The sequence below is a fragment of the Dermacentor variabilis genome, unplaced genomic scaffold (genome assembly GCF_050947875.1).
Source record: "Dermacentor variabilis isolate Ectoservices unplaced genomic scaffold, ASM5094787v1 scaffold_14, whole genome shotgun sequence".
Taxonomy (NCBI): domain Eukaryota; kingdom Metazoa; phylum Arthropoda; class Arachnida; order Ixodida; family Ixodidae; genus Dermacentor; species Dermacentor variabilis.
This window is the reverse complement of record NW_027460302.1, coordinates 12,169,832-12,185,888: the sequence shown is the minus strand read 5'-3', so window position 1 is coordinate 12,185,888 and position 16,057 is coordinate 12,169,832. Positions and strand designations below refer to the sequence as shown.

General features: G+C 45.5%; 1 protein-coding gene across 1 annotated transcript in view; it reads left to right on the top strand.

Moving 5' to 3' along the window:
- Window positions 1-16,057, top strand: part of LOC142567742 (chymotrypsinogen B-like) — a 171,915-nt gene that overhangs the window by 43,577 nt on the left and 112,281 nt on the right. The window contains exons 3-4 of the mRNA XM_075677923.1: window positions 2,108-2,348; window positions 4,341-4,460. Coding sequence (XP_075534038.1) covers window positions 2,108-2,348; window positions 4,341-4,460 — 361 coding nt within the window. The remainder of the gene's footprint in view (window positions 1-2,107; window positions 2,349-4,340; window positions 4,461-16,057) is intronic.

Below are 16,057 nucleotides of genomic sequence, written 5' to 3'. Positions count from 1 at the left end.
AGCTCCATTTACATCGCCATACCCCGTTCATACGACTTTAAGAAAAAAATAACCTTCTCATAAACGTTGCATACAGCATTATCGATGCTGTTATCAGCATTTCCAAAACTTTTCAACATCACAAAGGCGCGCAACTGGCCCGAAATAACGCGCCTCCACGGAATTATGCGGCCCGCGTCCGCGGGAGCCCAGGGGGAAAAATTGAAGGACGCTTAAGCTTCGCCTTCAAGAGTGGAACGTGACAGCGTTCCCGTCGACCCGCCAAGGGGTGTAAGACAAGGCGCTACGGCACAGCGATCACTTACGAGGCGCCCCGCATCGGACTTTGCACGGACCAATCACGCGGTGAGCGTCGAGCAACTCAGCGTTCGGCGCGGCAACGAAACGTGCGCCTGAGCAAGCGGAACGAACCAAACTCGGTGTCTCGGAGGGGGAAACGATGTACGCCAGCCAAACGTCGTGATCGGTACGGGCAGAGCGATAGACAGATAGTGATCTAAAGAAAGGAAGGACGCTTGATTCCGCAACCCGTGAGGGAGCACGGCGAAGCGTCGTCAGGGGAGAGGGAGTCCGGGCCGCGACGCGCCTCGCACCGGTCCCCGCACAGCCCCAATGCGCGCGTGGCGCGCCACCTGTCGCGGCAGCACCGTACATTGAGAGGAGGGGGTCTTCTGTGTTTGTCGCAAGATGGCTCTACGCGTGCGGAAAGCGCAGAAGAAATGTAGCGGAAACGCACTTCGCTACTCGTGTAACTGCGACTTCTGTAAGTTACATGTTCATAATTACCGATATACACCGCAGTATAACTTTCTACGGCTCGTTTCTAAGGCAACACCGCATTCACTAGAGGCGCTTTTGTACCGCTTTGAAGCATCGAACTCGTGGTTGAGTGGTAGCGTCTCCGTCTCTCTCCGGAGGCCCTGGTTCGATTCCCACCCAGCCCATCTTGGAACTTGTTTTTTATTCATGAATTGCCTCCCGGGATTTATCGCTCACGGCCAACGCCGCCGGCGCCGATGACACCGGCTTTTCTGCGACACGAGCTCCTTAACGCTGTCGCGTTAAAACGCGTGCCGTGCGCAGCGCGTGCCGCCGGCGGTGTCGTTGCTGTCAAGTTAGTTTCAGGAGGGAAATGTCAGCTTTCCCGCAAGCGTAGTGTGGGGCTGCCAAGTATAAAAATACGAATGACAGATTTGTACGTGCGATAACAGTACAATAATAATAATATTAACAAATTATTGGTGGCATCATATAAAACTGGCGACGTCGCTGTCGCCCCGGCAGGGCCGTAAGAAAAAAAGAAGGAAAAGAAAAAAAGAATGGAAAAAAACGGCTGTGCTGAAACTGGTTGTGACGGCTGTAGCAAGTATGTGACGCCCCCTCGGGCATATCTTGGTTCGCCCGCCAAGCTCGGTGGCCTGCTAAAGCTCGGCAGGCAACATTCGTCACCGCATCACAATAAACACCGACGAGCACGGCTGCTCGCCGGTCAGTCATCGTTCAGCACCACCACGCTGTGGAGCGTCCGTCTATCGGAGGGTGCCACAAGCCCTCCCTTGTTTACGAGCCCGGGTGGATCGTGACACTGGCGACGAAGATGGGATCATCGTGACAACGGCGTTCCGGCTCAGTTGATGCGATCGCTTTGAAGGAGTCATGCAGCTTCCTGACAACTCATCTCCACGCCTTTCAGTACACGGATTTCATTTCTTTAGCAGAGGAAAAGCGATGCGCAGGCATGCACAAGCTAGGAAAAGCAAATAAGCAATATCGAAGTAACAGCTGAGCCAAAGAACGTTTACGACTTAGTAGGCAATTCTCAGAATTTCATTTTTCTATTTGTGACTGGCAGCATCCATGCTGTGTTATTACCGACCTGCTAAGTATCTCGCGACATCTCTGGCATTCCAAACCTCGCGATGAAATCAGCCTGAAAGCTAACTTTAAATTTGTCGGCTGAACAATGCAGCAATGCAATCTTAACACTTGTAATGACTGCCGTAAAGCTAACTTCACACACGGGCTAAAATTAGGTATCACGCACTGTTTCATTGAGTGAGTACCAACTTCAGTGTTTTTCTAATGCTTCTCCTCAAACTGCCGCCAGTACGTGAAACTGTACTTCGAAGACGTGGACCTCGACGCGATGAACTACTGCAGCGGAGACAGGCTCGAGATATGGGAAACCTTGATCGTCACGAACCGCCGAAGGCTCTCTTTCTGCGGTGCGCACCGGCCCCGACCCTGGGTCTCCCTCGGCGGCAAGAGCGTCAAGATTGTCTTCAAGACAGACGGAATGTTGGCAGGAAGAGGGTTCAGGATTCGGTACAACGTCACCGCTGATAAAGGTCAGTCGCATTTTCGCCTCCCGCTTGCCACTTTTCGCGTGTGATATTGCCGACATATGCGCCAGTATACCGCTTTCAGAGACGAAATATTTATTGATGTCACTGAAACAGATGTTAGGATTGTACATTGGGCAAATTTCCACCCGTCCATTTTCGACTTGACTACTTGTGATATGTACATGCGAAAGAGCGCATGCCCGGTGCTCTTCCGCTGTCGCTAGTGGTGTGGTTGGTGGTGAATAACCATTTCATGCCTGGAAGCCGTTTCTTTTTTGTTTTCTTCACAGCCAATTTTAAGGACGAGTATATTTAAAGAAGTCTTTAGTTTCTGCTAAGCAGACATGACTTAACAGTCTGCTGGGCTTCCGTTTCTTACATTGTGACACGCGATGTAAAGTGAATATTTTTTAAAAGAACGTGACAGGAACCATTGTAGAATATTCAATGTCAATAGTCAATGTCAGTGACAGCTTCATTATGCGACCTTGCTGTCTACCTCCCTACAATTACGTGTTTCACCGGAAACATTATGCGCGCAATCTGATACAACCCTCTTTCGGTACAAAATCGGTGACAACAATTACATAGTTTTGAATAGCAGGCTCGTCTTGCGCCGATCGATAACTGAATAACAGTGACAATACCGTGAAATCAGACATCGCACCACCACACACGTCCTACCATGGTTACGCTTTTGTCTTACCTTGTGCAGCTTTTGCCCTCTTTTATCGTGCGAGAACGCCGACTATCCAATGATTCCAAGTGCGCGATGCAGAAAAAGAAAGCTCTACCTTTAAAAGTTATTTGGCTGCTATTTTTATTTCCTACGTGTGCACTGCGATTTAATGTGGGGGCAATTGCTGTGTTTTTTGGTAATCTACCTAAAAAGACATGGCAGAGCCACCTGTCATATATGCGATGATTTTTTAAAAAAATGTTCGAACTAAAAGAAAGACAGGTTATATCTTCAGCCATCTTGCACGAAGCATTGTTGAGCGACACATGCTGCTGAAAGCGACGTGGTTCCGAACTTCCGATAACGAAAGGCCTATGCAATTAATATCACGTTGCTTTGACAAGTGACGCACAAGTGAGTAACGACGCTTGTGGTGTGTATGTTGAGGTGCAAAATTAACGTTCATTCAGATATCGAGAGGTCACACCAACAGGTTCACAAATATTGCGTGGACACATTGTTTAGGAGCTGTTTGATGAAACTGCTGTTCATTACGTGCTATAAAACGCAGATGTGAGTTGCGTGTACACGATATTCATTCACACTTCCATACTTGCCACTACAGGTGCTCCGAGTTGTTTGCCTGGACACAAGATTGCCCAGTAAATGATTAGCTAGTTTCTAGACTCACTGCCAACCTGCATGTAATCAATTCCGCGTGATGCCGCTGCCTTTTTTGTCACAGTCGTTGGCAACGTGTTAGGAACTGGCACGACCCTCCAGTTTATTATGCGGCGCCAGGTTTCCCTACAGAATGCTTGTCTCTATCAGGCAGGTAGATAAAAAGGCTTCTGCACAAAACACGAACAGCTGCACACCGCTGTGCTATGAGGACAGGGGCTTGTTGGTAAGGCAGGTCTTGTTTTGTTGCAGCGCGAGCTGAACGTGTACACGTCTGTCAATCTGTGTGGCACAAATGCGCTTGCATGTGACTCCCTGGTTTTTGTTCATGTTTACCGAGCTTTTACACCGGTTGTACGACGTTTCGAGGGTGTATACCTATACGAGAACTGGAAATAATTTTTCTTTTTAAAGTTAGCGCTGGTGTATGTCAGATCTGCCTTTCTGTTGTCCTTGTTGTTTAGCTTGCGTTACAATAAAATAAGATATGCTGTGCTAACAAAGAGAGTAGCACAGAAAACGTGGGCTTACCAATCGGCATGAAAAAAATAAATTAAATTTGCAGAGTGTCTTTCGCGTCACTTTCCCGTTCCTGCGTGTTTAGAACATTCTCAAACCCTGCACAATCCGCGCAGACCTCTGTGACGAAGATCAGTTCCAGTGCAAGAACCGTCAATGTATTCGTCTTACCGGCATTTGCGACGGCATCATCGACTGTGCTGATGGATCTGACGAAAAGTCTTGCAGAGCTGGAGGTAAGCACGAACAACACTTTAAACTATTCCAACTATTTGGCATGCTGTCATTTAACGTTCAATGAGCATTGTAGCACTTGGCGGTGTTTCTGTTGTCCCCTTCCTGAAAGCTGCAGCTTCGTGTGGCACTGAACATTTCGTAACTCTAAAACAAGTTGCATTGTTGTCTTGAGGCTTATGGTTCACCACCCTGCCTTTACTCTGTCTCTTGCTTTGAGGCCACACAAAGAGTAAGAAAATTCGTGTTCAAGTTTTCAATAGCAGTAATTTCATTTTTCACTCACCTCGCTAAGTGGAGAAAAGCAAACCGGTTACAGGCTTTCTTAGTTTCCTTGGCTCTGGTTTTCCTACACCTATTAGCGTAACCATTATAAAAAAAATATTTGTTGTATTTTATTTCGCAGTTAATTGAATTTGGTCTATATAATGATCTTAGATTTGAATAAATGTTATTTGAGCATTCATTTTCACTTCTAACAAAACTGGCCACTGCCTTTTAATAAAACTAACAACCGGCATTCAACTAAAACTACATTGAGTAGACTTCCTTTTTATTTCATTTTTATATGTGTATAGTGAACCGCACACTGTAAATACTTATAGAAAAAACAGAAAAATATGGCAGTTTTAGTGAGGAGCGCCGACGAACTGAAATCTCGGAGGCAACGTCTGAGGCCGCGGCCCTGGGTGCCGCCACGCTAGCGGAAGTGGCTGGCGGCGAGCGCCCATAGGCGCGCAGCACTGACCCCCCGGTGCCCAGGGGATATGTTTCCCTTGTACGCTGCCGGATGTCCCAGTTAACTAGAACCAAGATTTTGAAGAAAAAAAAACGAGAGCTCTAGAGAAATCATACTGACTGCATAGTAGCCGTAGTCGTGTGTATTTACAGTTAGTATTTCATTCGTGGCGAAGTATTAATTGAATAATAGCTTTTTATTAGTGAACTTTTTTATTGTTGATTGAATCGCAAGGATATCAATTACAAAGTTGGAGGTCACCTCAAAGAACCTCCGAATTAAGCGTTTGTCTCGTCCTCAGCTTTTCCTCATTGGTTTATCCGAGATAAAAAAGAAAGCGCGAGACATCCAAATACGAAACAGATACGCATTCGCGCGCCGCTACTGAAGCGCTCTCAAGAGAATAGTCACGGATACACGGATATATACTAGCGGCGGCAGCTTGATACAGGGCTTCACGCTATGCGATGGTCGCGGCATCATGAGGACACGCCGCTGACGCATGCTAAGCGTAGTGGAGCCGTAGGAGGGGAGGGGGGATTTCGAAGCCGGGATGCGTATTTGGAAAATCCAGAAGGGACAACGCATGGCAACCGCAGCGCCACGCTATTGGCTGCCGCCTGCGGGGACGCGCCGTGGCGTCATGCCTAACAACGTACTCTCATCACCAGCGGTTTCGCGTAGCTTGTTGTGGGTCGTGGCCAACGCCGTGGCCAACGTTTTGTCGTGGCTGGCACGCAGACGCGGCTACGTGAAACTGGCGTAACTGTGTGCTGGCGCGGTCGCGAGCCGAGGGTGACGCGACTTCCGTCCCATCCATCGAAGCGCCCTCTCCGCCCTGCCGATTGATAGGAATCGGGACCTACGCCGGTGCGACAGTTTACGCTGCGAGGATCGCTGGGCGAAACCCATGCCGACAAGATCGGAACCTGTGAGATGGAGTCGTATTCCACCACTACTACTAATGATACGCAGCGCGATGCCCTCAAGTGGAAACAAAACGCCCTTGCGATTACTGTGCTGCTCACGTCCTGTTAATGCAATTCGGCATACATCGACACGGCGTGAAAGCACTGAATAGTTTTTTAAAGTACGTGCGCTGGCACAAAACGTTATAAACAGTCCCGAAAGAGCCTATATTGTGTTGGAAGTTAAAGTTCACTCTAGATATCAATAAATGTTGCAGGTATGTGCCAATTTCTTCACCTAATTGCAGAGAACTCTCTCTGGCCGTTATTGCATTTTTATGGCTTCCTCCATGTCCCAATATGGTGAATTTCAAGTAAATTGAAGTTGTTGCAGATGCGAAATGCCACTTTTATAATGTATTTGGTTCGCCTGTTAAATATAGTTTAAAAAGTTCTGTTCAAAAAGAAATTCCCATCTTTTTACAACTGGGATAAATAATGTTAGAGGTGGAAAGCTGTTATAATGGCATTGTGCAAGCTAATACTTTAATTTAAGAGCACTGCTTTAAGTGAATTTCTAAAGCACAGCAATTTTGCTTGCCTTTTTCTGTTTTATAAACTAAAATGTACATCTTTGAAAGGCAGCCTGACCCTCTTTAAATTCGAAATATTGGACACAGACTGGGAACACTGCTTTCCAATACACTTGCTGAAACTGCCTTGTCAGAACACCCTAGTACACAATGCAGATTCATAAGGAAGTGACAAGACAGTTTGACAATTTTAATCATTGAAAGACTTAGCTAAACCTTTTTTGGGTTGTTTTTTCTTGCTTTCAGACGCTGCACATTGATTTTTAAGGCATGTTTTCAGTGTTTCTTTTTTTATGGGGAGGGCATGTTAACATCTTTTACACCATGTCAATTATGTGGTGCCATAATGTGTTCTTGGATGGAGTCTTGCCCTTTCATTCAGTACAATATAATGTCGTTTATTGTGTCATAGGCCGTTTTACATTTGAGTATAAGTGTAGCATTTTGCTAAGTTTTGCCTCTGTCACCCAAGCTTGCAAGTTCGCTACCCACTGCTGGTGACGTGTGACACATGTGACTTTTGTTCAATAAAAGGAAGTCTGTCACTTATCCTGTGCACAGGTTGTCTTTTTGGATTACAATTTGTTGCCTATATTAGTTCTTTTGTTGCATCTCAGATTAGGAATGGCTATCATATTGACATCATTTAACCATATTGCACACAATGTGGATATGTACTTGCAATATATGGCCACCATAAATATAAATTAATAATTCAAGAATAGTGCCTTTGCATGGTGGGACAGCCATGAATTGTAGCTACAAGGTACCAGCGCTGCAAGTAGCACTGTTTGTGCAGAATATAGTTCAACTCAAATACTTTCAAACATCATTGTTTTTGTCTGCATTTGTATAGCTCCAGTTCCTGTGAACAACACACATATGGTGGAAGAGTGGCTTGCACCTGCAGTTGGGCCCAATGAATAGCCAAATTTCTGCACGTTTTCATGTTATTAGCATATTAGTAGAGGCGGTCGTTCTTATAGTAGCCTGTTTGCCCAGTGTAGAAGCCACTGCGGGTGTCAGGATGTTGTACACATCTTCGGCTTTGCAGGGGACACAGCATCTGGCACATAGTTTGTCACAGGCCATGTCTTTGGGGCAAGTTGGGTTTACTCACTTGCAAAGGGAGAACCAAGCTTGTTGGATAAGAATTAAACCGCCTGTACACTCAGTGGCCTTCTTCATTTTGTGTGACATATATGGTTATAGCTGCCCTTGCTTTATGCATTTCTTGTCCGGCAGCAGTCCTGCTTTTGAAACACTCGGGATAGCTTTTAGCAAGCTGGACAGGAATAGCACTGAAAAACGAGCAGATGTTAATTGTCACACTTGTCATGCGAAGCTTCATACAGTATGATGAGGGCAGAAATTAATGAGGGTGTTCCTCAAGGCCTTGTAGCACATGTCATGAGTTTAAAGCAACGTGATGTATAGCACTTTTCTGTTCACATACTATGGGTACAGCAGGTGTGGCCATGGTTTAAGTGCAGTGCAAGGTCAAGAAAACATATCTATGAGCAACACCCTGGTAAAGGAGATGCTGGGAAAACTAATGGGAAGCCTGTTGAACATCTAATTGACCAAGTTGCTGGCTTCATCAGGCAAAGTGTGATAAAGAGAAGAAAGTCATCAACACATCAGAATGTTTTTGCATATAGACACTGCTAAGGTTCTCAGGCACGCGAACAAGTCTTAGTGCGCAGGCTATGCAAGACCAACTACATATGCCTTCTGTTTGGACAAAGAACTGTTCATTGTAACTGGATGAAGATGGAGTGGACAGAAATAAACGGCAGCTCTATTAATCTGGTTTCACTGGCATTAACACTGATATGTAAGTGCGCATTGCCATACTCCGCAATGCCTTCTTGGGTGACATCAAGGACCAGCTTGAGGCAAAGGATAATAGACATCTTTACAAGCTAAAAATGCATGCATGGAGAGCACTTTGTGTCCAAAAAGTAGGCACTTCCACAGGGGCACTGGAAAAGGAACATATTATTGACAGTCGGCAAAGACAAGCTTCTCTGCTACTATACACCCAGCAAGTGGGGGCGGCAGCACGGCAGCGGCAATGGCGCATACCCACGCATGGCTTGTTTTGCAGATTCTGCCGTTTATCATCAGCAGTGCGGAGCCCAATTCAGCAACGATGGACGTCACCTGGATGAGCCGGTTGGATCAAGCAGCAGTGACATCGTCAACGGACAGCGGGCATATAAAGCTAACACTGCACTCGGCTACCTTCAGTGGGGGCGGCAGCACGGCAGCGGCAATGGCGCATACCCACGCATGGCTTGTTTTGCAGATTCTGCCGCTTATCATCAGCAGTGCGGAGCCCAATTCAGCAACGATGGACGTCACCTGGATGAGCCGGTTGGATCAAGCAGCAGTGACATCGGCAACGGACAGCGGGCATATAAAGCTAACACTGCACTCGGCTACCTTCAGTGGGGGCGGCAGCACGGCAGCGGCAATGGCGCATACCCACGCATGGCTTGTTTTGCAGATTCTGCCGCTTATCATCAGCAGTGCGGAGCCCAATTCAGCAACGATGGACGTCACCTGGATGAGCCGGTTGGATCAAGCAGCAGTGACATCGGCAACGGACAGCGGGCATATAAAGCTAACACTGCACTCGGCTACCTTCAGTGGGGGCGGCAGCACGGCAGCGGCAATGGCGCATACCCACGCATGGCTTGTTTTGCAGGTTGGTTATTACTCTCATGTATCAAGACTACGGTCAAATTGCCTATGTCTATTGGTGCTGCCGCTCCCTGCGAAGTGTTTTGAAGTTTTTAGCATGTGGTGGTTGGGTCTAAAGGTCTTGCTTTCCGGGGACGTTGAAACAAACCCTGGCCCAACTGTGGAAGAAATGCTGAAACAAATTTTGGATAAGCAAATTCAAATGGACAACAGGCTCGCCAATTTGGAAGAGAGCCTAGTAAAAATTACGAGTCAATGTGCTCGGGTGGAAATTCTAGAAAGAACGATTGAAGACGTTAAGCGTACAGTTCAGTATCAGCAACAGCGACTAACTGAATTAGAAGACCGGGCACGACGGAATAATCTTATTGTATTTGGTGTTCCCGAGACTGAAAACGAAACCCGTGAAGATATCGAGCAACAAGTTGTAAAAAATATTTTTTCGAACAAACTTGGCGTTACGATTTCATCAGTTGAAAGAATACATAGGCTTGGTCAAAAGAAACAATCACGCAATAGACCTGTTATCCTAAAATTGTACGATTACAATGAAAAGGTGGCAATCTTTAAAAATTGCAAAAAACTCAAAGGAACCAAAATTAGTGTTTCTGACGACTATTCGCCAGAAACAGTCGCAAAAAGAAGACTACTTTGGAAATCGGCTCAGACTGATAAACGCGATGGCGCAAAGGTCAGTCTTGTTCACGATAAGCTTTTCATCAATAGCATTGCTTACACATGGGACTTTGAGCAGAATGTGCGCATGAGACTGCGCAATGAACGACCCCATGCCACCGAAAAAGTTGATTGACGCGCAAGGCACCCTGAAATAAGGTTACTGAACATTAATGCACGGAGCATAGTGAATAAGGCAGAACAGCTTGAATACTTGTCATTGCTTTACGACGCAGAGCTCATTGCCATAACAGAAACGTGGTTGCACAGTGACGTCAAGGACGATGAGGTATTTCCAAGCACTTGCAATGTAATCCGCAAAGACAGAGGAACACGAGGCGGTGGCGTGGCGCTTCTAGTGAAGAAACCACTCAGATATGAAACTGTGCCATCCATAAACGGGCATGAAAGTGTGTGGTGCAAACTATTTCTTGGCAATACCATTTTGATAGCTGGCGTTATCTATAGAGCCCCCGGAAGCCCTGTTGAATTTTTGTATGCGCTTGACCAGCATTTAAATAACATAAGGAATGCCAGAAGTAGAATTATTTTAACAGGGGATTTTAATTTACCAGGTGTCGATTGGGATGCGAGAATTACGGGGCCAGTGGAAAAGCCTAGCGCTGATATAATGTTCGAGATTATGCTTAAGCATAACTTTGTTCAGGTAGTTCATGAGCCGACCAGGACACAGGGGCAAAATCAATCTACGCTGGATTTGTTATTTTTGACTAACGGAATATTTAATTATAATGTCGACATTGAGGAAGGCATATCAGATCATAAAACAGTAGTAGCAACTTTAAGTATAGGAAACACGCAATTAGAAAAGAATCCTTCTGTATATGTATATAATTTTAATCGGGCTGACGACACGTCGGTTATCGACTACTTAGAACGAGCTCTTGATAACATGCCGGTTGATAATGACATAAATAGGGTTTGGAGATACTTTGTATCAGCTGTTCGCGCCTGTTTAGAAAAATATGTGCCCAAGAAAATCAAGCGCATAGGAAAATCCAGTCCATGGGTAACTAGAAACATTATTCATTTGAAGCGGCGACTGAATCGTGCACGTAGAAGTATGCCAAGGCGATGTGCAGAAATAGCCAGTCTCAGTACACAAGTTAGAAAGGAATTAAAAGACGCAAAGGCGGCATTTTTTTCAACAACACTGGTGGATTACTTGCAAAACTCACCTCAAAAATTCTGGAATTACTTATCTGGTTCTACGTGCAACATTAATGCAATTAAGGTAGACGGAAATATCTGCACTAAACCAGCTTTGATCGCACAGGCTTTTAACAGTATGTTTAACTCTGTGTTTACACCTGGCAGTAATAGGCACCCCATAAATGCGAGCGATGGTTTGTTGCTGTGTGAAGATAGAAATGAAATTGTACTCTCTCGAGAAGGCATTCTAGCATTGTTGCTAAAACTGGATACCAAAAAATCTTGTGGCCCCGATGAGATACCCAATGAGTTTTTAAGGCGTTATTGTGAATGGATATCGCATTTTTTGTTTAGAATTTTTGCAATATCATTCCGTATCGGAGGTGTGCCAGAAGATTGGCTCCTTGCACGCATCGTACCTATATTTAAAGCGGGCAGTAAGTTATTGACGGAAAACTACCGGCCTATTTCCATTACATGCTCCGCGTGTAAACTGTTGGAACACATAATATCCAAAAATCTCGTTGAATATATAGAAAACAACAACTTATTCTACAGTAAGCAGCATGGCTTCCGCCAACGTCTGTCAACGGTGACGCAGCTTTTTGAGGTGTCTCATGCTTTCGGCGTCGCAATTAACAACAACGAACAACTTGATGTTATAGCAATAGATTTTTCGAAGGCTTTTGACCGGGTGTGTCACATAAAACTTATTGAGAAATTGTATAAACTTGGAGTCAATACACAAATTGTGAAATGGATCCATGCGTACCTTACAAATAGAAAGCAATATGTTCAAATAGCAGGCGAAAGATCATCCTCATTACCTGTGTTATCCGGTGTACCACAGGGTTCGGTTTTAGGACCAATTCTGTTTCTATTATATGTCAATGACATTGCTAATGACTTGCATCCTAACATTGAACTGCGTCTATTTGCGGATGATTGCCTTATTTACTGTCGCGTTAAGAATGTCCAGGATCAAGTGTTGTTCAACGAAAGCTTGCAAAGAATTTATGACTGGTGTGTTACGTGGGACATGAAAATTAATTTCGATAAATCAGCTTACATGACTGTATCTAACAAGAAAACCCCGTTGCTTTTTTTCTTACAGAATAAATAATAGCCCACTTCAACATGTTAGTAAGCTTAAGTATCTCGGGGTTACAATCACGCACAATTTGAATTGGAACGCACACATCGAAAAGATATGTGGTTCCGCTCAACGCAAACTCGGTCTGTTAAGACGAAAGTTGAAAGATGCTACACCCGAGGTAAAGCTCAAGGCGTACAAAACAGTAGTACGGCCTACACTGGAATACGCATGTATAGTCTGGGATCCGCACCAAGTAGGCTTGATAAATAAACTGGAACGAATTCAAAGACTAGCCGCAAGGTTTATCTTTAATGCTTATCAAAGGACGCAGTCTGTAACTGCGTTATTATCTCGTGCCGGTTTGCCCGAACTGGCCACGCGCAGAAAAATAGCCAGGTTGAAATTCTTGTACCAAATGTATAATAATAAATTCAATTTAGACTCCAGACTATACTTGCGTCCCCCTGGACGAGTGTCCCCACGTACAGCTCACCCTCATGTTGTAATGCCCTATGTGCCGCGTGTTGATGCCTTCAAATTTTCCTTTCTTGTGAAAACTATAGTTGATTGGAACAAACTTGACGCAGATGTATTTATTGAAACGCCCACAACTGAATCATTTGAGCGTAAACTGTCATGTGTTTGCTGAATGCATTGTTTGTTTATTGCGGAAGTGGTGTTACGTGTTTGTGGAAAAATTTTTTCCCCCACCCCTGTAACAGCCCGCAAGGGCTAACAGTATTGGAAATAAATAAAAATAAATAAATAAATTGTTGCCATGTAACGACATCTGAAACAATCCCTCTCAAAGAGGAAATCATCTTCGTGTATCCACAAAGAGGGCAGCAGGCAAAGCCCCTTCAGCAATGATGCCAGCTTCAAAAGGCCCACTTGCACATCCTGAATGCTTTCTTCTTAGACTTTGCTGGGTGCAAGCATTCTACTGTCCAAAAGTTGTCATTGAGAGCACTGTTCGTTTGGTTGCAATACAGTTCTGAAGTGATTGCAACAAATTTCCCTTCCTAGTTAGTCTGGAGGCTCACGGTGCTCATGAAGCAACACCATGAGATAAGCAAGGTGACAGGATGCCTCCAAGCCCTTGTTTATTTATCACACTGTTTTGTTAGTAACAACCATGAGATCTAGGACCAACAAGCTCACGTTCGGCAATCTAATGGTTACTGTGGAGGATCCATAATAAAAAGCACAAAACAGAAAACTCAACAGAAAGGATAAGGCACCATTTAACACTTAGTATTGCTGCAGCCCACCCCCTTTTATTTTGTCTGGTCATGCTACATTTTTTTCTGTAGATAGGCATGAACTTATCCTGTGCGCAGCTTACTGCAGAGAGCATAGGTGATGTTCCCAATCGGTGTCCGATTTTTATATACACTATGTGCTGGCTCAAAGAGGCTCGAAACACTGCAATGGAAGCTTCTAGTAGAAAAGGTACCTGGAAGAAAAAAACTGTGCTACAACCACCTTGGCAACATCTTGTCCCCTTAATAAAAATTGTGCTTCCGTATCAACTTCAGCCCTCCAGTTTAGAGTAAGTACCAGTGCACTTATGAACAACGAATCAATTCTCAAAGAGCACGTGCAGTCCAGCCAGAAGCATAGGCATGAATCCGCATTGTGCTCCTGCATTGAAGGTGAATAATGCATTACAAAATGGCGCATGTGCCTTAGTAAGCTTCCCGGCAATATGAATTTGTAATGTACAAAGAATTGTCAATAAAGCTTACCAAGAGCACAGATGCACTTGCAAATTATATCACAATTGAAAATAATGAGTAAACCTATGTGCCCTTTCCACTCTTAGTATGCTTTACTGCACGATGCTACACCCCTGTATTGCAGTGTAGCAAGCTACGAAAGAAACGTTGCATAATTGAGCTTTTTAAGATTACCTTTTTCGCAATACACCTATGTACTGCGGTGAAGCATACTAAAAGTGGAAAGGGGCCACTGTCACTGGACATAAAAAAGAGTTCTTTAATTATACACTCGCGCAACCGCCGCCTCTCAGGTCGCCTGAGTGGACATACTATGCTGGGTGATAGCGGTCCCCTCCCACTTTTAGTATCCTTCAGCGCGTAACTAAAATGTACTGCGGCGAAGAAGCAGCACATTTGTATTGGGTGAATAAACAAATGGTTTTTACAACAGTACAGAAATAAACGCGCACCATGCATCAGTCTACCACATGGAAGAGGGTCGCAACAAAAGGTAGCTGATTCACACAGGCTGTGTAGCCCGCTTATCAGTCGTAAAGGCTATTATAGGAAATTCAAAATTTCAGACACACAGAAATATGTTTATATGTTTACGTTCGCACTCCTTGCGTAATAAGACTGCCAGAACTTCCACAGTAGGAAGTAATTTACAACACACAAATGCGAACAACACAGACATATGCCTTGTTTTCAACTCTGTCGTCATGCAAATGACATATAGCACGGAAAAACGTGAACATGCTGTGTGTTAGCATCGTAAACTTCATACTAGGCAAGGAGCACACCACAATCCCGCGACAGCCGCTAATGAGACCAAACCGGGAGCACATATCTATGAACGTGCAAATGGAGACCCCTAAGCCATTCTGTTCTTCCACCACCCCCCGCTGCACGGCTGCACCACTCGTATCAAGCACAGCACACCTAACACATATTCAGCGCTGAACAGTGCATGGGCGGTCGACGCAGTCGCATTTACATGACTTTTAGCGAGCAGCACATCCCTCGATGTCCGTTAAGCAAAGTCGGACATGGCAACGCCACATCGCGGTTCGTAGAACTTCGCTGCCGAGGCGCTAGGCCAGTTCGACATTTCAATTGTCAAGGAAGCACGGGTCACACAACGCAGATTCTGTACTGCCAGAGCTCACCGAGGCGAAAGTCGCACTGTCGCACCACCACTACTCGCGGCTTTCCGCCAAGTAACACAGAACCTAACACCAACACACAAGCAACGCCAGCACGATCACATAAGCAACGTTGAACAACGCATCCTCCGCGCGAGCCGGAGAACGATCACGCCGAGAACGAACACACCACGGCGCCGCTCGGCGCCACCATTATGCCTTCTCAAAAATCCCTAAACGATCCTGTCCCTAGGCACCTATGATCAGGTCACGTGAGGGATTTTTATACGGAGAGCACCGGGAACGAGAGTTATCGCTTGGCGCCGTTGCTAGGGGTGACATCACGGCGTCCCGCAGGCTCGTAAGCCAATAGCGTGGTGCTGCGGTTGCCATGCGTTGTACTTTCTGGATATTCCAAATACGCAGCCGGGATAGCCTGACGGCGCACCCGGAACGTATGTTCCTTTTGTTCCCTTCCGCAATAGAAGCAAACGTTGCACAGGCAATGTCCATTCAATGCATTTTGGCGGATTTGCACGGGCAGCACATGCTGCTGTCGATTACGTAAATAATGTTTGCTTGACATGTCTGTGCGCCGGTAATAATGGGAAATATGAATGGTACCACGCCCGTCACTTGCTCTTCAAGAAGACAGTCATGCCCTGCGCGAATGATCACAAGGCTAAAATGATCCTGGCTCTGGGGGCGGCGCACGGCGACAAGAGGTAGGCAGCCAAGCCATTCCGGATGTGGCATTGGCGAGGACGCCCTACTCTGTCAACAATACTTAGAACTTAGGGAGTCCTTTGTGAGACGGGTAGCTTCATAATAAAGCAACGC